This window comes from Sphaeramia orbicularis, chromosome 9, assembly GCF_902148855.1.
Source record: "Sphaeramia orbicularis chromosome 9, fSphaOr1.1, whole genome shotgun sequence".
NCBI lineage: Eukaryota > Metazoa > Chordata > Actinopteri > Kurtiformes > Apogonidae > Sphaeramia > Sphaeramia orbicularis.
In genome coordinates this window covers 34,964,425-34,991,181 of record NC_043965.1, presented here as the reverse complement: position 1 = coordinate 34,991,181, position 26,757 = coordinate 34,964,425, and the positions used below count along the sequence as shown (strand labels likewise).

Here is a 26,757-nt window from a genome sequence, read left to right as displayed (position 1 = left end):
GCATTTGTTTGTGTCTGTCTATCTACAAATCCGCAAATGTTTCATGGTAATTTTTTTTTTTTTTTTTTGGGTGGTGGTGGTGGTGGGGTAGTTCTTGTCATTTCTACTGGATTGGTTTAGCTCTTTTCTCATCCCAGAGACTTCTTCAGTTCTGAACAGAGAAGAACCACCATCAGAATGATGACCTGGGCAAATGAGAACCTACACCAGTGGTTCCCAACCTTTTTTGACTCATGACCCCATTTTAACATCACACATTTCTGGCGACCCCAAACATTCAAAACAAAGACTTTTTTTTGGTGGTAAAATTAATTTGTTTTTGATCATGTAATAGTTTGCTATACTATGTTGCAAATAAACATTAATTTTAGATGACATTTAGTCTATATAATGTATATTATTATGGACGGAGGCAGAAAAGCCAGGTGTAGATTACTGCACAAAGTGAGAATTTTATTTTCCTTGGTCAGGATATGTACAGTCAGTCCAGCTTGGATTTACAAGGCTGACAATTAATACTGAACAAACAAGAACTCAAACTATGAATTATGAAAGAGCTGCAGCATCTGAAACCGACCACAATGAACATTTGAAAGATAAACAGTACCACAGTGTTTCAGACTCACAGTTTGTCATATCTTTTATGTATTGTGATTGTCTCTGTCAACTCACCATATTTTTTATTAGTAAGTTTTTATTTTTATCAATTACTAGAAATTTCAGGCGACTCCAACCCCAAGGCTGAAAAACACTCACCTACACAGATACATCATAATATTTGAGATTTTGATTGAAATTTTAAGGGGGTCCAAAACTTTTTTCTACTTCTCTATATTCATGTTGAAATATACTCCTGAGTGTGTTTGGATGGAGCATCACCGGGGCTTTTATTCTGAAAGTGTCTTCCGGAGGCTGCGCTCTGGATGCGGTTACCTTGACGCCGGATCCTCGTGCCTTGGTGGGATGAGAGTGAGACAGCGGGGACTGACTGACTGGAGGAGGAGGTGGAGTCTGTCCCAGCCTGCATCTGGCCCGCTCCCCTCTCTGTCACCCCGGGCCAAACCCGCCCAGCCCCTCTCACTCACTCTCCGCCTGTTTTCCCGCACGGCTCGGCCCGGACGCAGCGCTCACACTCACACCGAGGACACGGAATGGAGACGGAAGGGAGCCAGACCAGCCTGTCCACCACGGACTCCCCTCACGACCCCTGGTAACTAAAAAAAAAACTTTGAGTTTTTCTCTCTTTCCTAACGCACCTCAGGAACAGAGCCGGTATTCTGCGCGCAGTCGCTCTGGTCCGCAGCCAGACTCGCACACCTCCACACTGAGAGCCTTCATGTAAAATCAGAGATGATACACTCTCCAAGTCTGTTTTTACACCTTTAAGACCTTCAGTACAACTTAGCCCTTTCTGTATGAGCCCATACACATCAGACTGAAAGAAACCTACTTTAATGAATATGTAAATATAAATATTTTCTCTCTTTTTCCACAGCAAAATGTTCATAGGTGGACTCAGCTGGCAAACAACACAAGGTAAATCTTTTTCCACCACTGCTTCTCATAGAAGACACTATACCACTATGTTTTTAAAAATCCTGCCACTGACTGGAAGGGACTATTAGAAGTTTATTTAAAAAACAAGATTTCTTAATATTTGTTTGCTTTCTTTCCTTTTGAGCTTATTTTTAAGTGTGGAAACAGCATCCTAAACTCTAACTGCTTTAAATAAAGTTAGAGGCTGATTAAAAAAAAGGTGACATTAGGTCATTCAGGCTGGAATATGAAAGATTTTTAGCTTCTGGGCATTTTAAGTTTGATTATATGTTATAGATGTTGTAGGAAGCTGTATTTTTTATCTTCTACAACACATAGAAATACTTGTTGGTGATAAAAAATACAGCTTATATAGTTCTGCTTTACATAAACTGGGTTAATTGTGTTGGAAAAAAAAAAAAAAAATCTCAATAAACAGTGAAAAAGTTAAACAAAACCCAAGTCCTTTTTGCTCCTGAATGAAAAAAGTTGTCAGTCCTTGTTGACTTGTGATTAACATGTCTGTTTTAACCCTTGTTTTGTCTCCCAGAGGGGCTAAAGGAGTACTTCTGCAAGTACGGCGAGGTGAAGGAGTGTATGGTGATGCGAGATCCGGTTACTAAGCGCTCGAGGTGAGGGAGCTCTGAGCCCGGGTTCTCTACAGGAGCTGAAAGTTTATCTGACCTATGTTATTCCTCGCTGCTCATAACGTATCATTACATGCCAACATCAGTTTCTCTGTCATTAATACCTTCCCCTCGGTGTCTGCAGAGGGTTTGGATTCGTCACCTTTGTTGATCAGGCTGGCGTGGATAAAGTTTTGGCCCAAACCAGGCACGAGTTGGACTCCAAAACAGTGAGTTCTCTGTATTTACTTCCCACCACCAGCTAATCCCATTGCTCAGTGTTTGATTAGTGGATTTTACAATAATCCGCTAGAGAGGTGTAACATTGCTACATTTTATTATGTTTACTAAGGTTCCACTATGCTGATTCTCTCCTCAAACCATGTCTATTATATGTGTTTGTTGCTGGTGTGAAGGTTCTTCATTTTGGTGTGACGCCACAACCAGTTACACTACCCGTGCACAACACACCAGTTGTTGGTTGTGGAGACACATGGGATAATGTCCTCTCTCTTTGCTCTGTTAAGTCAAACAGGCTAGAAAACGTTACCCAGTGTCAATTTCCATAGAAACAAGAGGAAACTGGACAGGGTTGCTTTCACTGCCAAACTTTGATTTGGTCTCTAAGAAAAGCGAACCAAAACTTTCTTTCTGTTCTTTTCTGTCCCAAGGGATAGAAATGACCCCAAAAAGAGTTTCTGAGTGGAAAAGGCATCTGCAACCTGAAACTATTGAAGTGTCAAAGCTGCAACAAACAAACTCCTGTTGATTTCAGGAAGAATTAAACTGTGATGATAAAGTCACTCAGCGTGGCTCATTCATTCCACCTGTGTGATTTGTCACTGAAAATCTATTAATCGTCTGTGTTACAGAGTGTGATTTTGTGTGTGTGTGAGTGTGTGTGTGTCTTTTTGTCAGTAATGAATGTGGGCCGGTCTGGGAACAATGTGGCACGTTGGTCGCCATAGGGACCACTGCCCCCGCCTCTCTCCTCAGTGGGAGTGGTGATGGCTGCGGGTTAGTCACTGTATTGAAATGAGGGGAGGCTATTTCTTCTTTTTCCCCTTTTGTGTTATGAACGATGCACCTTCTTAAGTTTTCTGGAATATAAGTGGAAGTGCTGAAGACAGGGGAGCACTGGAAAGTGAGGAGGAGATAAAAACAAGTGTAGAAAGTTGCAAAAGATCAGGAATTTTAGTCATTATGAATTAAACATTAAGGGTAGAAGATGTTTAGTAGCAAAGTCAAAATGAATTCAGTGTTTTTTGTGTTGTCTGGTTCCCCAGTGCCCTACTGCTATAGTGTCACAACAGCTATGACAAGTAGCGCCATCATGGTTGGACGCCACTAACTCGCCATGGGGTTTGTTTCCATAGTGACTCCCCCCTCCACAGTTTGAAGAATGGCTCTGTCACAAAAGAAAAAGGAAGATAACAATGCACATCATTTACAATCATTTCTTGGATACCAGAATTCAAGGCAGCATAAATAGTCACTGCGACAGTGACTGGGGGTCATGATCCTCACATGGATTCTTCTGATTAACAACATGCTTAGACTCCAGAGACAATCCTTCCACTTTAACTTTAATTTTCCTTAAAACTTGTGCATGTGTCAACTGCTTCGTGGGCCGTGGCAGGGCCCCTTGAGGCCTGCAGCTGGGTGTGTCGGTGGCGTGTTAGGGGCCGTGGTCGCCTCAGAGAGAGTGTGTTTGGCGTGTAGAGGGCTCAGTGATCAGCCACAGGGTTTGGATGTTGAGTAGAGTAGGTCTTTTACTGCTCACCCCTCCTCCCTCCCTCCCTCCCTTCCTCCCTCCCTCGCTCTCTCTTGCAGACAGGTTATCCTGTTAGAGAGGGGAGAGAAAAGTTCTCCAGTGGCAACAGAAAGAATGTGCCATGCTGTGACCGACTGAACCACTCCGGCACTGGAATTAACAGAGCTTTGCACAGCGGAGAGGCTAAAGTGCAAATACAGTGCTGCACAGGAATTTATTGCGACTTGTTGTGTTGAAGGACAGATGCGGCCTGGTTTTGACCAGTATAGGACGGCAGGTTTTACTGTGATTTATGTAACGGCTGCTCTGTTAGCTGCCCCTCTGGGTGCCCTCCCAGTTTCCTGCTATCTGTAAAGCCAGTGACAGCCGATGCAAACTGCACCTTTGTGGAACAAAGTTTCCATTGAATTTTAGCTCCGAGGTGCACAGCAGAGAGCTTTACAACAAAGTTACACAAGAATCTTTATTAAGACTGTGTGGAGGTGCATCAGGGATGTTTGCAGCTCCGTTAACTATTGCCTCACTGTTCAGAATGGAAAGAAGGGGGATGGGGATGTGATTGCCCATTGCTGATTAGTATGGCTATCCAAACTAATAGGATTGGAGTCAACAAGCTTGGGTTGTTCCTTAGAGATGTTGAGTGCTGCCCAGTCGGCATGTTGTGGTAATGTTCCTGTAGCTCAGGCAGTGACAGGCAGTGCCCTCGGCCAACTGTTGCATAGCTGGGATGTAGATGGTCAAAGGGGATTGGCCTGATTTCATAAACCTCTCTTGGTATTACGCTCAGCTTCTCCTCCGTTACCTTTAAATGTGGTGTGGTTAGGCCTCTCCATGAACATCTTTTCTTACATATTTAGTAACTTCACATGGCTTTGTATTAGAGAATGCCTTCAGGGACAGTGTTTAGGCAACTTTCCTTCATATTCACCAGGAATTATATGTTATATCGTTGAAAATAATGGTAATAATTTATATTAAACTACATACTTTCACTCATTTGTTTTATCAGCATATATATATAAGCAGCATATTGGTTATTATAAGGCGCTGATGAAAAGTCTTATTCTACATGACTATTTTCTACAAACTTTAGGTCATTAACTTACACTTTCCCTCAGTAACCTCTTAATATGCTTTACTCTATGGGCTTTTACTACCGCCTTATAAGGCTTGCACTGTTTGCAACTCGTGCAACAACGTCCATACGTACTACCGTTAAGCAGTAATTATGAGATTATTAATGAAAAGCTGTTAGTTAATGGCCTTGTAGTTGTAGAATATGCTCATGTATGAAACCAGATTTATGTTTGAATGATCCAATACTTATCAATACCATCACAAGGCTTTTAGGCCTTTTTCATAGATTAATAAAACTTGAGCGTTCATCACTTCTGCATGAAAGAAACCAATTGTGTGTGATTTTAAATAAAAAGTACATTAATGTAACTTCTGAAGGGTCAATTTGTGGTGTACATATTTTTAATAATGCACCAGATTAGAATGTTACCGGTGTGGTTTACAGCTTTATTTCTCTGAGAATATCTTCCATATCCAAGCTACTTGGTATTGTAGCTTAAAATTATTGCCTGAAATGATATTGAAATGATTCAGAAACGGAGTCAAATTGGGATCCTGTGAATTGGAACTGAATTATTCAAGCTGTAGTCGTGCAGAACGAGGAATTAATAAGTGCTTTATAAGGACCAATAAAGAGCCAATATGCTGCTAATATTTATGATATAAGTGACTAGTGAAGGGTGAATACTTGTAGCTTAATATAAAGGTTTTCATAAAGACAGTAAATAAAGTATAAACATCTGCTTGTGCAATCTGCATTATTTTCAATTTACTCTCACTTTGTTTCTACCGACAAGCATTTTTTATTTTATTTTTTTATTATTACATTCACTTCATCTGTTTAATGTCCACAATTTCCTCTCCATGGATGTGATGTGTGCTGCCCTGTGTTGATTTTGTTTGTTTGTGTGTGTGTCTGTTTGTTTTTGAATGTGCACAGGAGTGTTGGACATCAGGAGGGTTGGTGACCGGAGGTGACTATCAGAGTAGTCTAGCCACCATAGAAACTAAACAGTAGACTCTGCATCTGATCCTCCAGTCTAGCCTAGTCTTCTCACTCTGCTACTCTTTAGAACAACAAAATAAAGACAACCTGCGGTGATGTAAACTCTTATTCAAGTAGAAACAACACTGTTACCCTACTCTGGTAAACGCATGCGGTTTACCATAGAGGCTCTAGCTCTCTACTGTAGTTCAACTCTACCCTGTCATGGTTACGGACTAATCTTAGCGCTGTACTGTCTCACCATCTGTTAGTGTAACAGCAGTACAGTGTGGAGTAGTCTAGTTGTTCTCTAGCTCTATTAGATCAGTATAGACTAATATAGAGGTCTCAAATTCCAATTTTACAGCCTGTCTATGATTGCATCCTCATGGCATGGTGTGGTTCTCTCTCCAATCTTTAACCTTGGTGACATTCAGCGGGTTTGGCCAATTTTTGTAGTGTTTTGTAGTTGCAGTATTAAAATTTAACTTCTAAAAAGTGAAGAAAGTTCTCTCTGGGTGTAAATGTGAGAAACCGCAGGGCAGAGGACGATCCAGATCACAGGTATGGGAAGTGGAAAAGTGGAAAAACGCTGTGGTACTCGATGACGTCCTCACTTCCGTCAAAAGCTGAGGGAGGCAAAAACAAACAAACACAAACAAACAAAATGATCTGCTGTCAGTGTGTGTGATTGACAGCTGTGTCCCGTCCTCCTCTCCCCCAGTCTGTCTCCCCCCTCTCTCCCACTTGTCCTCTCCCTTTGGCTGTCTTTCGCGGAGGTGAGGTGTGTTTGTGATTGTAGTGCCTGTGTGAGATTCCAGGAGATCACATGTCACACGGTAGTGACGAGAGAGGCTGGGGTTCACTGGACATTCCCAGGCATTCCACCTGACCACAGCTGCACACACAAACACAAATACTTGTACGTTTTACATGTGTGAAGACCGCATGCATGCACACCGTTCGTGTGCTGCAACATAAATATAAACAAACGTACACACTGACAACGGTGGGATTCACGCAATACAGATTGTCACCTAAATTTAGTTCATTAAACAGACTTTTATCCTAATTTGTGTCTTAAATAGTTGATTCATTGACTCAATGAAGAAGGAGTATGGCTAATTGATTGCTTAATTACTTCAATATCAGATGACAGATTTGCAAGAATATTTTGAAACTATTACATTTTGGGATATCAGGCAAATTAGTCAAGCACATTTTAAAGTTTTCATCATATAGTTTTTTTTAATGTGAAAAATTATGACTCATGTCCATGCTAATTCTTGTAAATCTTAGTATTATATCTAGATAAAGAGTACCAACAATTGAAGCCGAACTTAATGTAAGGATGAGGTATTTAAAGAAAATATTTCACATTTAATCACTGTCATTCTTACACATTTTGGTACTGAAACTAGAATTCTACTTTATTCGTTTTAAAAACACATCCTTTTTTTTTTTTTTTTTCTTTAAATGCTTCTTTATTTGACTACAGAAGCCAGTTTCTCACAATTTATATGAATTCTATCCTAATTTGTGTCTTAAATAGTTGATTCATTGAGTTGATTGAATTAGGAAAAAACACTGACTAATGGATTTCTTGGTTAAATAATTTAATGTAACAGATTTGCAAGAATTTCTAATTTTTACAGAATTACATACTCATTACTATTCAGTTCTGTAGTGTGAGGAAAATTAGTTAAGCACATTTTAAAACTGTCATCTTCAATTCATTATCAAATTTGTGATTAATTTCCATGCTATTTCTTCTAAGTCTTAGTATTGTAAAATTTTAGCTAAAGAATAACAACCACTGTTGCCCAACTCATTGTAAAGATGAGGGTTTTTTACTTTCACTCTCTAAAAGAGTGAGCGTTACTGTCACATACATTTTGATAGTGACACGAGAACTTAAAAAAAACATAAGCAATTTCACAAAATGCTTGTTTATTTGACAAAAGAAGTCACTCTTCTCACATTTTGGATTAATTCTACTTTTTCTAATTTATGTCTTAAATAAATGCTTCATTGAAACATTTTAAGACAACAAGCCTGCATTATGAATTATTTAAGATTTAGTAGAATTGCAAATGGAATAACAGTAAAATTTGGGGTATTTTCTCACATTTTATATGTCTTAAATTTGAAATACTGTATCCTTTAGTATTTCCATTGTGATCAGAATTCACAATTCTAAAACTGCGCAGGCGTTTAGTTCCACTTTTACTAAATAACAGCTTTTAACCGTCAGTGCTGCAGACTGAAAAAGTATGCAGGGTTGAAACACAGCCGTGATTATGCATAACAGGAGTTCATAGCTTATTCTCCTGTGGGTTCATGCATTACTGCATCATTGGAGACTGTATTTTAAGTAACCATGGCTATTGGAAAAAAAATAAGACGGACTCAATCAGCATGAGGCATAAAAATACACATAAATCATAGGAATTACTGAGAAACAATCATTTGATTGTTATCTTGTGTTACTGAGACATGCTTTAATACCCTGTGCTCTTGGTTTCAAACATGTTCTGCAGTTTTTTCTGAAAAAAAAAAAACAACTTTACACCTAGCACTAACAAAGTGTTCTGCCGTAGTCGCGTGAACGGCATTTTCTAAAAGTTAAAGGCTCTGAAATCAGGCCTGTGGTTGTAATCAGTTACAATCAAGTCTCCTAAAATGAAACTAGATTTAGCACATTACTCTTAAGTCAAATGCGCTGCAGAAAAATACAATCATTTGCCTTTTGTATGAATGGCTCTAACAATGTGTGTTAATTTGAGAATGCACTGTAGATCTAATGTCAACTTTATCATGATTTATTTTCACCTTTTTGCCTAGTGTCTGTTTTCTAGTAAAGCAAGCCTGAAATATCACAAGCTTTTAAGTGTTTAGATTTAGGGCTGGTGAATAAATTCTGCTTAAGATCGAGGCATAGATATTGCATAGATATTGATTTATTGATGAGTTGTTAGAGAGTGACAGGTTGCAGCTTTATCTCCAGTATATCATGGCCATCACTGACCAGACTTGTCTCTTTCTCTGTATTTCCTCCTTGTAGATTGACCCAAAGGTTGCATTCCCTCGCCGAGCTCAGCCCAAGGTGAGTCAAGCCGTCTTCTCATATTAGTTGCATTGTTTGTTAGAGTGTGTGGAGCGTTTCAGTCTCTTATCTGGGCTAATGCCTCGTAATCTGATGAACATGAGCTGCGCTGACATCACAGACCTGCTATGGGATCGTATGTTAACAAAAACTTTCACAAGTTTAGAGACACACATTATTGTTAAACCCACCTAAATGTCTGTATCGTATTTCAGGAACACTGTGTCCACATTGGTGCGGTTTTGTCTCTTTCATTAATAACAAGAGGCATGAAATAGACAAACAGCAAAAAGAATTACTGTATTCACGACAAAAACATAAAACCTACTGCCTCAGGTTGATGCATCAGCTTTTGTGGCCTTTTGTATGTTAAGGTGCACCATATACATGATACTAATCATAACTGAGCTGCCTGTATGTTTTGGTTTTACTGGAATAAGATTTTTGATGATTTTTCTGAGAGCCAGCATTGAATGTAAAGTTCCATGCTGAGTGTTTTTGCCCGGTTTGGATTACATTTACCTCGTAGATGTGATGCAGGAGACCAAAACATGTAAAGATGTTGGATGTAAGCTGCAACTAGGACTAGGTTTGTGGAAAAAAAATATTTCCATCAATACTTGCATGTGTTTCAGTTGCACAACATCTAGAAAAGTTTAATGTTAAATAAAAAAAAACCCACCACCAAATAAATACGTGCCGTTTTGAGTATTTGTTTAATGATGTCATCACTTCGGTTGCCTTCACTAACTCTCAGAAATATGAGAAAAAAAGTGTTTTTCCATGTAAACTTTAACGTTGTCTGCCGTTTTTCATCTCAATAAGGTTTAGAAGCAGGAAAAAAAACCTTTTACAATTTACAGGACAACAAACACAGATTTAGTCTAGATATTAAAAAACATACAAAGAATTAATCATTTTTAATATTTGATAAAAGCTATAGTTATTGTTCAAATGCCTGACATTAGAGTTGACTCACCTGCATAAATGTATGTAATTTATTATTCTGGTACAATGTCTACTCAGGAGAGCAACACCCTGCTGTTTGTCACATAAGTGACATTTATATAGCAGAATAATAACAATGCTACTACTCTGCAATATATATTTAAGGAAAAGTGGAAATAAGTGGAGCAAAACTTTTTGAAGTTGAAGCAAGAGATTAATGTTAAAGTACTTTAAGCTTTGTAAAAAAATAAAAACTAATCAATATTTAGTTCCATTATTTTGTCACACTATCCTTATGCAAAGAACTACACATGTAAAAGTCATTGCTGCCAAATGAATGTGTGATTTAACTGATGTGGTTCATGAAGATCTTTTCTCTTATAGTTAGTGACTCGAACCAAGAAGATCTTTGTGGGAGGATTGTCTGTGAACACAACTATTGAAGACGTCAAGCAGTACTTTGACCAGTTTGGGAAGGTAAGTGAAGACAGGTTTTCAGTTGTAACTCGTATAAATCAGTTTAAATCAGTTTGTATCAGTATCATCAGCACAGAAACAAATCAACAGCTCAAACTCGGGTCTGATTTACCACAAATTCTCTAAGAAAAACTTCACTCAGAGTTCAGCGACCGCTTGGAAGTGAAGGAGTTACTACGAGGAGGAGGAGGGCGAGAAAGGAGGGAGAGAAAAGGCTTGAAGAGGGTAGGAAGGGAAAACTAACGAGGCCGAGAGGCTCCAGGAGGTGCAGAGCCGGAGCAGCAGGCGAAGTTTAGGGGACTGGGAGAGGGAGTGGAGAGGGGGGAGAAAAGTTTTGTAGTGAGTGTGTGGTGATGGTTGAGGAAGGAGGAGGGATTATCAGAATCTGAATTAATCTGATGTAACAGCTGCTCCTACCCACAACCCCCTCCTGGCCCGTTACCGTGGTGACCTGGCTTGCCCATTGTCCCCAGTAATTCTGTGGGTAAGGGGGTTTTGTTCTGAAGGAGGAGGGATGAGGTGGTGTTCGGGGGTGTTTGCATGTGTCTGTGTGTGCATTGAGTGGGGGGTCAGTTCAGGGGTTTAGAAATAATAAATACAACTAATTCTCAAAAAGTGAATTCCATCTTTGTTATGTCTGTCACATCAGAGACCAGGTTCTGCATGTGTTTTTGAAAAAATCGATGCATGAAGTTCGTCAAAGTTTGTATGTTCTGCAGACTTTGAAAAGCGTGAGGCGAAGAATGGATGATGGGTCCACAAAAGCACCAACAAGGGAGGGAGGGCCTGATTGAGAGAGGTTTGTGGAGGCGTAAGAGAGGGAACTGGGGCAAAGATGGGGTGTGGGGGGAGGTTTTACGAGGTCTATTATGCCTCCGTACAAAGCAAGACAAATATTTTGTTAGTTTGTTCATGGGTTATTTATCTGCATACTGAAAGTTTCTGGACTGATCACACTTTTAAATGTGTCTTCGAATATCAGCTCTGGGAAACCAATTTTTTTTTCTTTTTTTTTATGTGTGATTACTTCAGATTTTTGTGCCTTTTGCTTGATCTCCTAAATCAAAATCATCCAAAACAGATATGCAACAGTTGTTCATCAGGTGGACTGGACTTCCTGTCCTTGAAACTTCTGGAAGTCAGACATGTGAAGACACTGTTTCAAGTGTTGCGTTTCCATCCGCATGACACTTTATTTTCAGTGCTAAAGGTTTGGTCTTGAGTTTCTCTGTGCTCCCTTCTCAATCATAACATCTAGATGAATTTTGCCAAGAGAGATATCGAGGGATGGATGGTGAAATGTGGGCTCCAGCCATCCATGGAAGTTCCTGATTAGAATGCCTCACTGGACCTTTTGTGTCCCGTCCTGGTGAGGACAAAGGAGTGCAGAGAGGGATGGGCAGGGGATAACAGGGAAGATGAGAGGTGGAAAAAAGGATAAGGGGGAATATTGTCCAGCAGTATGCCATTAAAATGCTCACTCTTTGAAATACTGAGCAATGATGTGCAATTAACTATGTTTGTGTGCATTTAATGTGGATGGTGAGCTTTGTTTTGATGTTTTGACTGCATCCTCTAAGGTGATAGTGTGCAGTTTCAGCTGACATGTAGGTTTGTCTTGTCATAGTCCCCCTCAACTCAGAAACAAGTCTTTTTCAATGTTCGTTAACTGTAATGTTTGACTTTAACTGTACAAAGTTTGACACCTTGAGGGCTTTCTCAAGTTCATCTGTTGAAAGGAGAAAGTTTCTGTGCATTTACCAAAGATTTGACTGTAAGAGACAAAGCTACCACCAGGATTTGTTCTATCACAAAAGTTTTGATCTTTTATGCATCTTGATTCAGTTTGCATTTTTTACAAGTGTTCTGTCAAAACCTGCAGCTAATGGGGCAGAAAGATTAAATGTGAACTTTTAGGGAAGCAGGAAACGTCCAGCAAATAAACTTTAGATTTAATCATATTTGTCTTTTTCAGTGAGGATGGAGAAGATGTCAGTTTAACTTCTTTTGACAAGACCATTGAATGCTTTTTGGGGAAAAACCTTACACATGCATTCTTTATTATTCTAGAGTATTCTTTTGATGTCTTCTAGTATTACTGGTGGGATCTTTAAGCCTGGTTTCTAGTGTCTGCTCAAATCTTGAACATCTGCAGGACCCATGTGAGCTTTGGGGTGTTGTGGTATTGACCCCTGCTCTTGTTACGATCAATTATTTAAAATGTGTTAAGTCTGTGTACTTGAAGGATTTACCTCTGGATACAAAAGGTGTGTTTTTTTACAGAGATACTGAGTTGAACATGTGGCAAGCGATGAGCAAATGTCAGAGTGGAGGGAGCGAGTGACTTGAGAGGCATCAGACCAACAGGTCCCCTTTCACGCTGTCACTCCTCCCTCACCTTTGACCTTTCTGTAGGCAAACTGCCCTTGGGGGTCCACACACACACACCCAAACTCACACTGTGTCCTAGCTCTGAGCACAAGTGTGAGACCATGACAAATTATTCAGTGGACCATATCCACTGCGGCTGCCAGTAAACTTATTATAGACCAAGAGGACAGATTAATTTACCAAATGTTTATTTGGACCTCTGCACACCGACCAGAGTATAAACATGTCAGTTTGTGACAAGAGAGAAGGGGAGAAAAAAGCAGAGAGCGAGAGAAAGAGTAGGTCAACTTTGACATAAGAAACTCTGGGTGTGTTTTTTGTGTATAGAATAGACACCTGTGTCTTTGCTCTATAAAGGGAGGCCGTGCCAGAGGGAGAGGTCAAACGGAGAAGAGGAGGAGGAATTATGGCTGACTGTGCCAACAAACAAAGCCTCCAGGCCTCTTTGTTCTCCCTCTCCCTTTGTCTCTTCTTTCTCCTCCCTTTCCACTTTGACCCAATCTTTTTTTCTGTCCTGCTCTTTCTCTCTCTTACAGGACTCTCTGTGCTCTCTTTCACCATATCTCCACCTGTCGCTATTCCTCTCGCTATCAGCTCTCTCCTCTCATCGAGTCTCCACCTGCCCACAGGATTCACCTTTCTGCTTGTGACCGGCTACTTTCTTTTCCCCGTCTGTTTCTCTCTTTGCAGCCCTCTTTGTCTCACTGGCACTCTCCCACTATTCATAAACCATATTTGATGTTGGCTTGAGTTCTTTTAGAGGGACTTTTTGTAGTGTTGCCATGGGAATGTCAAACTTTGGAGGGGAGAAAGGGGGCAGATTATGTGCTCTCTGTGAGAAGGATTGTGACCGGGCAGTTTAGCAGCAAACACAACTTCCAACTTTCCATACCACCCATTATGTGGACTGTACACTGCTGGGGCTTGTCGTACAGTATTTCCTCACATTTGCCTGTCTTTTTACCCCCTCTGCCTCTTATTTTTTGAGACCTGTCGCTCGTCTCTGCTCCACTCAACCTCCCTCCCTCCTCCCCCCCTTCTGTCCATCTGTTGCTGAGCCTCCCTGCAGAACTTGAGAAGGGTTGAGGTCAGGCAATATGCCGCGTGGCAAGAGAGAGATCGCCGCCTAAAGCTGTGTTGTTTGTCTCCCCCAGGTTGACGATGCCATGCTCATGTTTGACAAGACCACCAACAGACACAGAGGTGAGGCATGCTGACCCTCTATGTGCCCGTTTGTCCTCCACATTTCTGCCTTTCCTCGCCATTTCTTTTCTCAGTTTACTACCCTTTCTCTAGTCCTTCCCGGGCATCTATTGATCCCTCTCCACCCCCTTCCCTCCCACCCCACGGGGCTCCTTCCTGTGGGCTGAGCTGGAAGAGAAGAACGGGGCTAGTCTAATTAGCCAGTCCGTTAATCGGGATCAGGATAAAGCCTCCTTAAGCACCTCCTCCCCACCCTGGGACTGATCGATTATGACAGCCTACCAGCTTTGCCCCGGCCTTCTGGCCAGGAAGGGAGGGAAGAAAAGGATGAGTGCAGAATAGCAGCATTGGAGGGGGGAAGGGGGGCAAATGTGTTAAGCGGCTATTACAGTACTGATTACTGGAGACTATTAGCTGGACTGCTACACAGAAAGGCCTACTGTCTAAGTCCGTCGGACAGTGTGAAGTTAACCACTCATGAACTTGCCCTGTCCTCGCCAGGGTTTGGCTTTGTGACGTTCGAGAACGAGGATGTGGTGGAAAAAGTCTGCGAGATCCACTTCCATGAGATCAACAACAAAATGGTGAGAATATAAATAAATAAAAACAAAAAACTAGAGATGCACTGATATAGTGTCCTAATTAAGTAGTTAATAGTAGATTTTCCAGATATAGTAAAGAGACAGGACAAAGATGATCAGCCATATCACCTACAGTCGCCCTCTCCAAAATACAATTAAACATGATCAGAACTTATGGAGCTTTTATTAGAAACTGGAAAAGTGTTAAACTGAAGATTTAAGACAAACTAATAAAAGCCAAAATGAGTAAATACATTTGGATCACTGAACATCAAAATCAAAGCGATTAATGAATTAATCTATAACTAAATGTTAAACCAAAAGAAATGTCAGTTGAAGCAATATTTTTTTAACACTATTTTCCTTCAAAGTCAGTTTTGTTTTAACCATCAGCCACTATCTTAGCCACATTCTGCTGATGCAGATCCTTTTGTCCTATCGGCACTGATTAATCAGTCAATGTGTAGTCTAAACATTGCTATCGGTAACATAGTCATTTTTTTGGCTGCCGTTAGCTATTGGTAAATAAGATGACATTCACTGATGATTGTGGCTGATGTTTATCTTGTGCATTTTAAAGGCTGTTTCATAAATTTAGATGATTTGATGGTTTGGGCTTAAAGACTTAAAAGAGTTCAATTATTAATTTTCCTAGGCACAAGTGGATTAAGTAAGAGCAAAGCAGATGTCACAATCTGTGCATCACTAAAAACATTCTTATTCTCAACCCCATCATTTTAAAACAAGACCTTCTACGTGTTTGTTTTTATCTGGAAACAGGTGGAGTGTAAGAAGGCTCAGCCTAAGGAGGTGATGTCCCCCACCGGCTCAGCCAGGGGGCGCTCTCGGGTGATGCCCTATGGAATGGACGCCTTCATGCTGGGCATTGGTATGCTAGGTAAGTTAATATCGATCTAGACAGGAAGCGTGTGGCTGCCATTTCCCTCACCTGAACCTGATAATAACCATTCCTGCACTAATGCCCCAGCTGCTGTAAAGGTCATGTACGGCCTCATGGGGGGACAGCTGACCATAACTGCACTGATCTATTCTACTTTCTCCACTCCACTCATTAATTACCAAGAGCTGCAGTAATCAGGAACTAAATCTAACACTTGTGACTGTGTCTTTAACAGTGTGTTTACTTCTCAACATCTGATATGCCACAAACTAATGACTAGAATATATTCCACTATTATTTTGATATGTGCTCTGGTATTTCATACTTGTACTATTGGAGTACTCAGTGAAAACACACAACACACTAATGCTGTCATCTACTGTTCAGTGTGAGAACTGCACCTTGGTATGAACTCTAAGCAGCTGTGGTTTGAGGTTGTACTGAAAATGATGCAAATTTAAGCCTGCACTTAGTGTGAAGACGAAAAACATGATTTTTCAGTGTACTGGTGATGTTTATACTTGGGTGCCTAAAAGCTCTTTCGTATTTATGTGTGAATTTTTCCAGAGAAATAGAATCATATAGTTTATTTCCATTACACAGCGAACCCATTACATTTTTTGCTGCCAAAACTGTAGCATTCCCTCCTGTCATGCCACAGAAAACCTCCTCAAATAGTCTGTGTTCAACAATAATTTAATTCTGATTTTGTTTTTGTGCAAAAAACATTCAGTGAATTCATTAAAAATTGTTAAAACAGGATTTGAATTTTCACGATCACTGAATATTTGAATATTGTTCATTTCTAGATGTGTCCTACTCATCTAAAGGTCTGTGCTCATTACAGATGATTTGGAAAAGGATGAATATATATTAAACATCAGGGACACCCAAATGTTTTAAGCTGGAAAACCAAAAAAATCTATTTGATGTCTTCCCTAGATGTAAATTTACAGATAATTGATGAATCACTTTAATGTCTACGTCTGTACTGACTCTTCCATGATCAGAACACTGATTAAATGCATTTTGCTGGAATGTTTGAGCATCGATCACAGATAGAAAGATGACGTCAGTAATCACTTTAACCTGGGCGAGTAATGTTAAAAAGGCAGAAACACAGTCACCAATATATGAAACGGTATAAATGTTGATTTTGCAAAGATACAAGACCAACAGATTTTTCTACTGACAACACACTGTCTGAAAGTGGTGTTTTTTGGTATTATTTTCATGTTGATTTATTAACTCTTCCAACGCTACACTCTTCTTTTGTTTTAATGAATTCACATATCATATTACTGTGTTGTAATCAGTGGCCCAATAAAAACAGCTCTGTGGGTCCAAACCTGACCCACAGTTTGGGAAAGACATGTATACACCATGTATATTTATAATGTGCTATGTATTTGTAAAAAGGTGTATTTCAGTGCTTGAAACAGACAGAGCAGATAAAACGATTTATCACCGAAGTGAAAAAAAAATTATTGTTTACTTGCTTTGCTATTTGCCAATTCTCATGATTGTAATCCCTCCGAGTGTCACTTCTCCTGACGTCAGGCTGTAAACAAAGAAAATCTCTGTGAAATGTGCACGGCTGAGAGTGAAACAGAAGACAAAAGCAGCTTAGCAGTTCAGTGTTGTCATTGTGAAGAGATCCAGACCACAGGTGTACAATATCACACACCTGCATGTCAGACTGCACCACACTTTGCAGTTAGGGGGCGGCTCTGTTCAGCCGAAACCACAGCCGCACGCACACACACACACACACACACACGCACACACACACACACACACACACACACACACACACACTGCTGTACTCACCGTTAGTGATGATTCAGATGCTGATTCTGACTGTGTCTCTGCAGGTTATCCAGGCTTCCAGACGGCCACATACACCAGTCGGAGCTACGCCGGCATCACACCTGGATACACCTACCAGTTCCCTGGTAATCACATCACTCTTTCTACTCCAAATAAATATAGAAACAAGAAAAGCACTCTGAGAGCACCGACCTCCGTCAAGACAGATCTGCCCCCCACCCCACCCTGATCACCACCAAAATTTAATCATTTCTTCCTTGTGCCAGTATCAACATTTCCTGAAAATTTCATGAAAACCCGTTCATAATTTTTTGAGTTATCTTGCTGACAAACAAACACATATGCACACGCACACACACAAAGCAAAGTGATCACAATACCTCCTGGCAGAGGTCAAAATATGAATTCAGCAGGTGCAAGTGTTCACTTTTACCACAACAGTTCATTTTAAGTATTGTGCAGTAGGGCTGTGTGATATGATGATTCACATCTCATTTCACATCCAGATTATGATACATGTGATACTGCACATTTTGTATGACAACATTTTTCTACATTTAAATTATGTACTCAACTAATAACATTGACTTATTCACGTTTGATTATATTTCTCCTTTTATTTAGAGCTTCTATGCAAATTTTCAGTTGTAACATATAACGAGAAACAGGTAAATAGCAAGATTTTTCAGGTGTTGTCGGCTCACAATGTGACTCTTCATAGTGTCTAACATTTTCTGCTGCATAAATCACAGTGTTTTCTGGTCTTTTCTGGTCTTTTGCATCCTTGTTTTGTTGTCCTTCTCTCATTTCTCACACCCACTCTACTAGACATTTGTCTGCGTTGCTGTCATGCAACAATTGGGGAAGAATGAAAATGTTGTCAAAATAGGAAAAGATATTGCTGTAGAGGCTGTGATTTGTGACACAAGAAAACAAATGTCAGAGCATAACAGATGTTTTTTTTTTAAAAATCTCATCACACAGTACATATCGTCATATATCGCACAGCCCTAAAGCACAGTTGTGTTAGTGACTGAAGTGGAGAGGGAACTTGTTTGTAATACAGTGTTTAACAGAGTTTAAAACCATCCTTGTACTTGGTGTAAAGTTAAATCAAGTTAAATGTCAAATAGAGCAAATAGATGTTGCAGTTGTGTGTTGAACTGACAGCAGACACACTGTCACAAATACAAACATGTTTCCAGAGAAACACATGAAACACTGAGTGTAAATGGCTGCTTGTAAATATCAGGGAGTGGAAATGCATCTGCTTAGTTTGTGAACGATGTGTGTGTGGCAGCATGTTCTGAATGCAGACATTTACTCACTAAAGATGGTTAAGTTGCCTACTTTTATAATTACCTGAAATCTAATGGATCAAAGTCATTCTATTTTATCTGTATGACATGACATGTAACATTTGCTGTGTTGTTTGTTGCACATAATGTACACTAGGTATCTTCTAAACACACAAACTCTATCTGTCCCAAAATGTGTCATCCACACATCCTGTCCTTAAATCTCAGGTATTTCCTACGAAGGAGTATTAAGGCCACTTGAGGACGAAATGAGCCATAGAGTAAAGTCATAATGTTTTGAGAAAAAAAGTACACACTTTAATGTTAACTCCATGAAATGTTTTAATTGGCTCAGGAAACAAAAGTGTATTTGTCCAAAACAAACAACAGCTGCTGCGTTTGGATCAGTGTCATAAGTTTCAGCTTTTTTCCTCATAATTTAGCCTTTTTCTTGTAATATTACCTATTTTTTCTTTTAAAAAAAAGTCTCATAATGTTATGATTTTTTTTTTTTTTTCCTTAAAAATGTTAATACTTTTTTTTTCAAGTCAAAACAATACAGCTTTTTTTCTTGAAATACTCTATGAAAAAAGTTGCATTATATTTTTCCCCTCAAAACATGACTTCATTCTTGTAATTTTATTTTTTTTTCTAATGTTATGAGTATAAAGGTGTAATGTTTAGCCTTTTTTTCCATAATATGAAATTACTTTTTTCTTGTAAAGGTACTATTTCTTTCTTGAAATATTCAAACTTTGTTCATATTATGCATGAACATTTTTCCTCAAAATATGACTGTATTCTTGTAATATTATTGCTTGTTTCTGAGATGAGTGCAAAGGTCTGATATTTAGGTTTTTTCCCCAAAACTTTACTTTTTTCCCCTGAAAAATTATGGCTTTATTTCTTGAAATAGTACTATTCTTTTCTTGAAAAATGACATGTTTATTCATGTTATATTTAAACTTTTTTTCCTCAAAATATGACTTCATTCTTGAGATGTGATGATTTTTTTTTCTAGAGCTATGAGTTCAGAGGTATGATATTTGGACTTTTTGTTCATGAAATATGTTAATTACGTTTTTTCTTGAAATGTTTAACCTTTTTCTTGCAGTATTATACTTGACCTCTGTAATATTATGACTTTTTAGCTCCTAATATTATAAAAAAAAAGTGACTATAAATAAATTATAGCCACTTTTTTGAGTAAATGTTACAATATTATTAGGTGTTTCTTGAAATATTCTGACATTTTTCTTGCACTGTTACACTTGATCTCTGTAATATTATGACTTTTTCTTGATATATTACAGCTTTGGGAGATATTCTTGTAATATTACAGTTTTGTTCTGGAACTCTCCAATTGTTTTTGTGGTCAGCGTGGCCGTAACACTCCTCCGTATCCTCCCTGCATGTGTGTGAGTGTTTTCCTCTGTGGAGGTGGTAGTGTGTGTCTCAACAGCACTCTGATGTTTCTGTTTTAGAGTTCCACTTAGAGAGGACTCCCCTTCTGACTTCACCCCACCCCCCTGAGCTCACAGGTCAGTCAGTCCCTCCTCTGGACTTTACAAGCAGCATCTCATCAGTCTGCTACACGTTAGCCTCATCACCATGATCACTGATGACTTGGTTTGCATGTTTGTGTTTGTCAGTCCTCCTCGGTTTCCAGCTGTAGGCAGGATTGCTGACAGTAATGACCAAGGTTTTCTCTAAAGGTTTTTCTCCGGTGACTTCATCAACCTTCAGATTTCTCCCACTTTTTAAGCTGTTTCCTCCAGACTTGGCTGAAATTTTGTGAAGGTTTATGAACCCCCTGGAGACAGACTTTTAGTGCTGCGTGTTTTCTGCTTACGGACATACATTTCTAACCTGAATCCTCTCGTGTTTGTCTCTTTAGCCATTCCTCTCACAGCTTATGGACCAATGGCGGCGGCAGCAGCGGCAGCAGCAGTAGTTAGAGGTATGAACCCTGACTGTGTTTACATAGACCCTGATCCTCCTCTAATAATCATAGAATCAAACCAATCGGAATGAAAATGTGCCATGTGACAGCCTCAATCAGAGCAGAATGAGAGGGGTGGTAATCTAATCAGTAGGAAAATAAACACCATGTAAACACCACATCCACTTTTCTGCTCATGTTTGACCCACGTAGGGTTAACTTTAGGTCACATGAGGAGTTTACAGGATGAAGACAAACATGGCAGCAGAAAAACAAAAAGCATTCTGTAGCCAATACAAGTTTTTATCTCAGAATGGAAATTTAAAGTGTTTAAGGATCATAAAAACAGATGTATAAAAATATTTTTCCCAAAGCACATTGTGGGTCTGTGTTTGTCATACTAACAGCTTCTTCTTCTTCTCTTATATTTCTGGTAGAACGAGAGAGATAACTTTGTATATGTCAAAAAACTACTAAAAGTCCTGATTAAATGCAAAAAACATGTAAATATAAATCAAAATGTTAAATATTTTTCCGTATTTACACTGTAGTATCAAGTTATGACCAGTTATGAACAAAATAATGAACAATAGGTGTGAAACATATAGATATGACATTTTTCTTAGCTGAAAATGAAAAATGAGACTCCAAAATAACGATAAGAACTGAAACTGTATCATGTATTTTGCAGAACTAATTAAAAACTATTGAGAAAATATTTATAGTTTTAACCTTTTCCAGTGTATGCAGTTCATTATTCTACGTAAGCCTTGTATTTTTTATGGTGATGGTTTATGGAGTCCCTTTTGAAATTACTTTTAATTCTCCATAGTGAGAAAAAGACTAAAATAAACAAAAACTTGAAGACATAAAACTAAACTAAATTAGTTCAAACTAATTTTAAAACAAGTGATACGCAACAGCTTTGCAGAAGTGAAAATATTCTGTTTTAATACAAATAACCGTGTCCATAATGTATGATTTAAAGTGTTAGCAGCTCAAAGTGGTTTCATTTAAGTCTTTGAGGATGGTAATACAGTAACCGTCTAACGTTGTTGTTTTTTACTTTTAGGTTCAACCCCGTCTCGCTCCGCTGGGTTCTTAGGTACGAGCAGCCCGGGGCCGATGGCAGATCTGTACGGGACGGCCAGTCAGGACTCGGCTGTGAGCAGTTACCTCAGCGCCGCCAGTCCCGCCCCGAGCACCGGCTTCAGCCACAGTCTGGGGGTAAGGACGCCATCTCTGCTGAGCTTTAGTGCAGTGTTAGGCCTTTTGACATAACTAATATAAATTCCAAGCATATTACATGGGCTGTCAGTTTTATCTATTAACCCATACAGATTCAAACATCAACTGGTGACCAAAATCATCTACTGATTTAAAGTGTCTAATACCTGTTGATCCATTAATCCTATCAATACATGTAAATAATTGGTGTAAAATACAGTTTGTCATCTTTTCATGGTCATCGATATGACCCATTTGGACGTTCAGAGGCGCTGTAGTTACCGTGGAAACACCATCATCTTCTACAACATTGATTTACCAGTAAAACCCATGGTGTTGGATCGATGACAGTGGATGGAGACACTTGTTTTTACACTCAGTTATTGATATCTTTGCTGAAAATCTGACTTTTTCTTCAGTTTTATCTGTTTTGATATAATAACCTTTGAATTTACTCGGGGTTTTCATGAACATCTACATTAAATGTAGGACATTAAATATAGGAAAATACATGATTTCCACTGAAAAATGCAAATACAGAGGATAATATTATAATAACTGGTGGTAAATCGCGTAAGAAAGGTTAAATAGAGAGAAAATTAATTTGAGAACTGCCACAAAAGCAGCACTGAGTCTTTATGTGTTATGCAGTTCCATACCCAGTGGTAAAACCAATGTGCATTACACAGATATTTAAAAAAAAAAAGTAGAAAACATTTAAAACAGCAGTAAAGCACCACATTAATGATATATATCATCAAAGAAATGAAAAAAGGGAAAAATTATATTGAAACTAAAACAGGAGTTAATTAGTTGGTACAATTATTTGGTTTGATTTTAAGTCACAATTTTCTAGACCAAACAGCTAATCAGGTAATTGAGAAAATTACTGACAATGAAGATAATCTTTAGCTGCAGCTGGAGTAATAACAATATGACAATAATAAAGTCTTAATAAATATAGTACTATGGATTCAGTGTTCTTAGGACTCTTCAGCAAATTAAAGAGAACCAAACATCAAACCACCAGCTTTAGAGGTTGTGGATGATATTAAATGTACCAAGAAGGAAAAATACAGCAGTGCAATTAACTATGAGAAAAATCAGTTTCCATCTGTTTACCTGCTTTTTAACAGCTACATTTCTCCCACAATCACAGTTTGGTGTAAAAACAGAGCAGAATAATCCTTATGTAACTGTAACTCTAAAACTGCCTCTAATCAGAAGTTTGCTTAATGTGTCATTAAGGCTTAGTTTCAGCTGTTTATTCCAGAAAAACGCTGCAGCTGTCGATTTCACTGATTAGTAGAGTTAATAATGTTTTGATATTTGCATTTACTTTTCTTCATTTTATCAAGTCTTTCAGTTTGGTTTTGATTTTAGTTTAGTTTTACAAGCAAATAATTCATTTCTTTTTTTTTTTTTTTAAATTATTTGGGTGTTTTATTTAGTTACAGGGTTACTTTTTCAGATACTATTAAGAAAATCCTGATTTCTAGAAGCAGAAAAAGGTGGTTTTGTAAAACCACTGCTTATTGAACATTCGACACTGTGCAAAGACATTTTATTCTTGTATAACTTAAACCCTTAATATTGAAGTAAAATGGAACTCTTCAGCTGCAGTTCACTGCAAGTCTGTTGTGTTTCAGTTCATATGCATATTTTTTAGACCATTTTTTATTTATTTAGTTTCTTTTCACCACTGGCTTCAGTTTTAGTCTTAGCGTTTTTTAACTATAATAACCGTGCTGGTTTAGCCTGGCAATATGAAAATAATACCGAGTAATAGTAATAATAAACACTAAAACATGGTTTTGGAGCTGTAACCAGAATCATAAAACCCAATTGTAAAGAAATCTATCAATGCAGGTGATAGTGCGCCTAAAACGCAACAAATATGTAAAAATCTGCATTTTATAGGTGAAAACAACTCAACTCTCCACTTCCTGTGTGAAAATCTTGAGCCTTCACACTATGATGAGTTATACTTTTAGCATTGTTTTGATATGACTCCACATCATGAAATTTATATAAAAAAATCAATATTCATGCCTCTGATCAGAGGTGTTCTATCCATTTATTCTTCAGCCAGATTCTCCCAAACCTCAGCCTTTTATCACTTCTATCATTTCTAAAGTAACGTGAAAAAATCACAGTGACACAACACAGGCAAAGAAGTGGACTGTTTGTCACTGAACACTTCAGCGCTTCAGTTTCATGAAGTTTCATCTGTAAACACAGTGCATGTTTAATCAAATATTGATTTTTAGGCAGACCTTTCTTAGTCAAACTCTCAGAGCCTCATAAGTGTCTTGTGTTTCTCAGAACTGATGTCCCTGAACCACTCCTGTTTCACATCCACACATAGATATTAACCTATACAGACCCGGGCTACTTTTGTGGCACTTCCCAAATTAATTTTTGTCTATATTTAACCTTTCTTAAGTGATTTATCACCATTAATTATAATATTATCCTCTGTATTTTGCATTTTTGAAAGTCAGGTGTTATATTTAATTTACTGATCATGTGGATATTCATTCAGCTCAGTTTAAGGTTGAGAAATTTTATAGCAAAAACAGACAAAACTGAAGAAAAAGTGACTTTTTCAGCAAAGATATCAATAACTGAATGTAAAAACAAGTGTGTCCATCCACTGTCATTGATCTGACTCATTGGTCATTGAATCAATGTTGTAGAAGATGACTGTGTTTCCACATTCACTACAGAGCCTCTGAACATCCAAATGGGTCATATCTGATGACCATGAAAAGATGAAAAACTGCATTTTACACCAATTATTTACATGTATTAATAGGTTTAGTGGTCCAGATCTTATTAAACATTTTTGATTAGTAGATGATTTTGGGTCTTAATGGGGTAAGATACCAATCACCTCACAACTTGTTTTGACTTTTTGGACTAATTTTCAGCACTTTTCAGTATTTCACAGCCAATCCCCTCATCTGACCCTCCCCATATCAGATAAATGGTTGTGACTGACCTTATTTATTGACTTTCATTATTGCATTTAGTGTTTGAGAACTTATACATGCAGTTGTAAACATGTCTGATTCTTGTCTCCACAGGGCCCGTTGATCGCCACGGCCTTCACTAACGGCTATCACTGAGAGTGTGAGTCCCTCTGTTTGTTAATAAACATGTTTTTATGTCTGCAGCATATTCCCACATTAGTTTTTGAGTGATGTTGGTGCTTCTTCTTTTTGACAGTGCAGAGCTGTAGACTGAGAGCTGGAAGGAGTTGACGCTGCTTTGGAGCTGATCTAGCCTGTCTCTATCCAGTCCCCCCAACCCCACCCCCTCCGGCCCGGGCAGCTGAACCTTCACCCTCCACCCTAGCGTCAGCGTGGACCCAGCCGAGCCTACTGACACCTCACTAAACTCCACCTCCTCAGAAGAAAAGAAAAAAGAAAAGGAGCGACACCTTTGAAAAAGTTACATGTAATAGCAACACATACAGATGCTGTATTTTTAGGGTTTTGTTTCTGTCGTTTTTGTTTCAACTTGCTGTTTTATGTGATGGCTACGTTATTTCTTTATCTGTTTTGGCTGTGTTTTATCGGGTTGTTTGACCTCTGACCCTGATCTCTGAGAAAGAGGAGAAAAGTCTCCAGATGAAACCTGTTTGAAGGTCAGGAGCTGTAATATGTATTGGAAAACTGTATATTTGTCACTAGTTCATACTGAATTTTAACAAAACATTTGTGATTAATACTATTTCTTGAAAATGTGTCACAAAGTGTATATCTTGGTAGGTTTTTAACAAAACTTGTTACACTAATAATGGTCAGATGACAAAGGTCACTAGTTACAGTTACATATAGGCCTATGTGAGCTGTACAATTTTGTAAAATATTGTAAATACGACTGGTTTCTGGGTGGGAGGGGTTAACACATTTTTGTGTCTGGGGGTCGGGAGGCTTTGGAGAAACGGTGCGATTGTTTCTTTCATCAAACGCTTAAGTGTTGGAAACCTTGACTGTTTCGTATCATAGTTTCAGCAGGAGCGAGGCAACGTCTGAACAACACTTTAACTTTGGGGAAATGTGGAAAAAAGCTCCTGAATCGGAGAGGAAAAAACATGCTGTTTTCTTACTTTGTCATGTTGTTTTAACTGTGATGCTTAATATGTGTCGATTATGTGTGGAGGAAAATGAAGGACTACTTTGCAGGAGCAGCCGTGCACGGTTACCGCTGTCATGGCTGATTCGTCTGCAGGTTAATGTTTGGGTGTTGGTGTGTGTGTTCATATGGTTTTTACACATTGGTTTCCAATGTGCCATGTGCTGTTTTTGGGGATGGTACCTCAGCTGCAAATGTGAAATTTTAATCTGATTTTTTTAATGATTACATTAACATCTATGTCAAAGTGTGGATGGTTGAACCTTTTAGAAAGGTGGCTTTTCCAAATGGAATAGAGGAGGCAGTCTTATTAACTCGTGTTTACCTGTCAACCCCCACAATCCATCACTGCATATCCACTGGAGGTCACTGACTGTAGCAATGTGACAGCTATTTTTAGACCAAAACAATTACGTTCAGAGCTACTAGGATGTTGCACTGGCCGATCACATTAAATATTTTTTCTTTTGAATGTTAGCTTAAGAACAAAGCACCTCTCCAGCAAAGAAATACCGGGTTTTACATTTTGATACACCAGCTCACTCTGCTGCGAGCTGCCACGGTAGTTCATACTTTAAAGCTGTTTTCACTGAAAATAACAATCTTGTCAACACTGTAACCTTTTCTGATTTTCTTTTTTCCTGTCATGTTTATTCATTTGAAAAAAAAAAAACTTTTTAAAATTCCTAATAAATTATTTTAAAACATTCCA

The 26,757-nt window shown here is 38.7% G+C and overlaps 1 protein-coding gene across 6 annotated transcripts; it reads left to right on the top strand.

The window, feature by feature from the left end:
• The first annotated feature begins 1,002 nt into the window (after positions 1-1,002).
• Positions 1,003-26,757, top strand: msi1b (musashi RNA binding protein 1b). Of its 6 annotated transcripts, XM_030144092.1 has the most exons (15): positions 1,005-1,210; positions 1,496-1,536; positions 2,087-2,168; positions 2,308-2,392; positions 9,063-9,104; positions 10,437-10,529; positions 14,075-14,123; positions 14,625-14,707; positions 15,485-15,602; positions 17,480-17,560; positions 20,218-20,274; positions 20,631-20,693; positions 21,748-21,902; positions 24,992-25,037; positions 25,134-26,757. In XM_030144092.1, exons 1-14 carry the CDS (start codon positions 1,152-1,154, stop codon positions 25,031-25,033), a joined length of 1,050 nt encoding a protein of 349 aa, XP_029999952.1. In that variant the 5' UTR covers positions 1,005-1,151; the 3' UTR covers positions 25,034-25,037; positions 25,134-26,757. The 6 variants fall into 6 exon arrangements, with proteins under 6 accessions (XP_029999951.1, XP_029999953.1, XP_029999954.1 ...); XM_030144094.1 differs by lacking the exon at positions 20,218-20,274 and having other exon boundaries at positions 1,004-1,210; XM_030144091.1 differs by lacking the exons at positions 24,992-25,037; positions 25,134-26,757 and having other exon boundaries at positions 1,003-1,210; positions 21,748-21,971.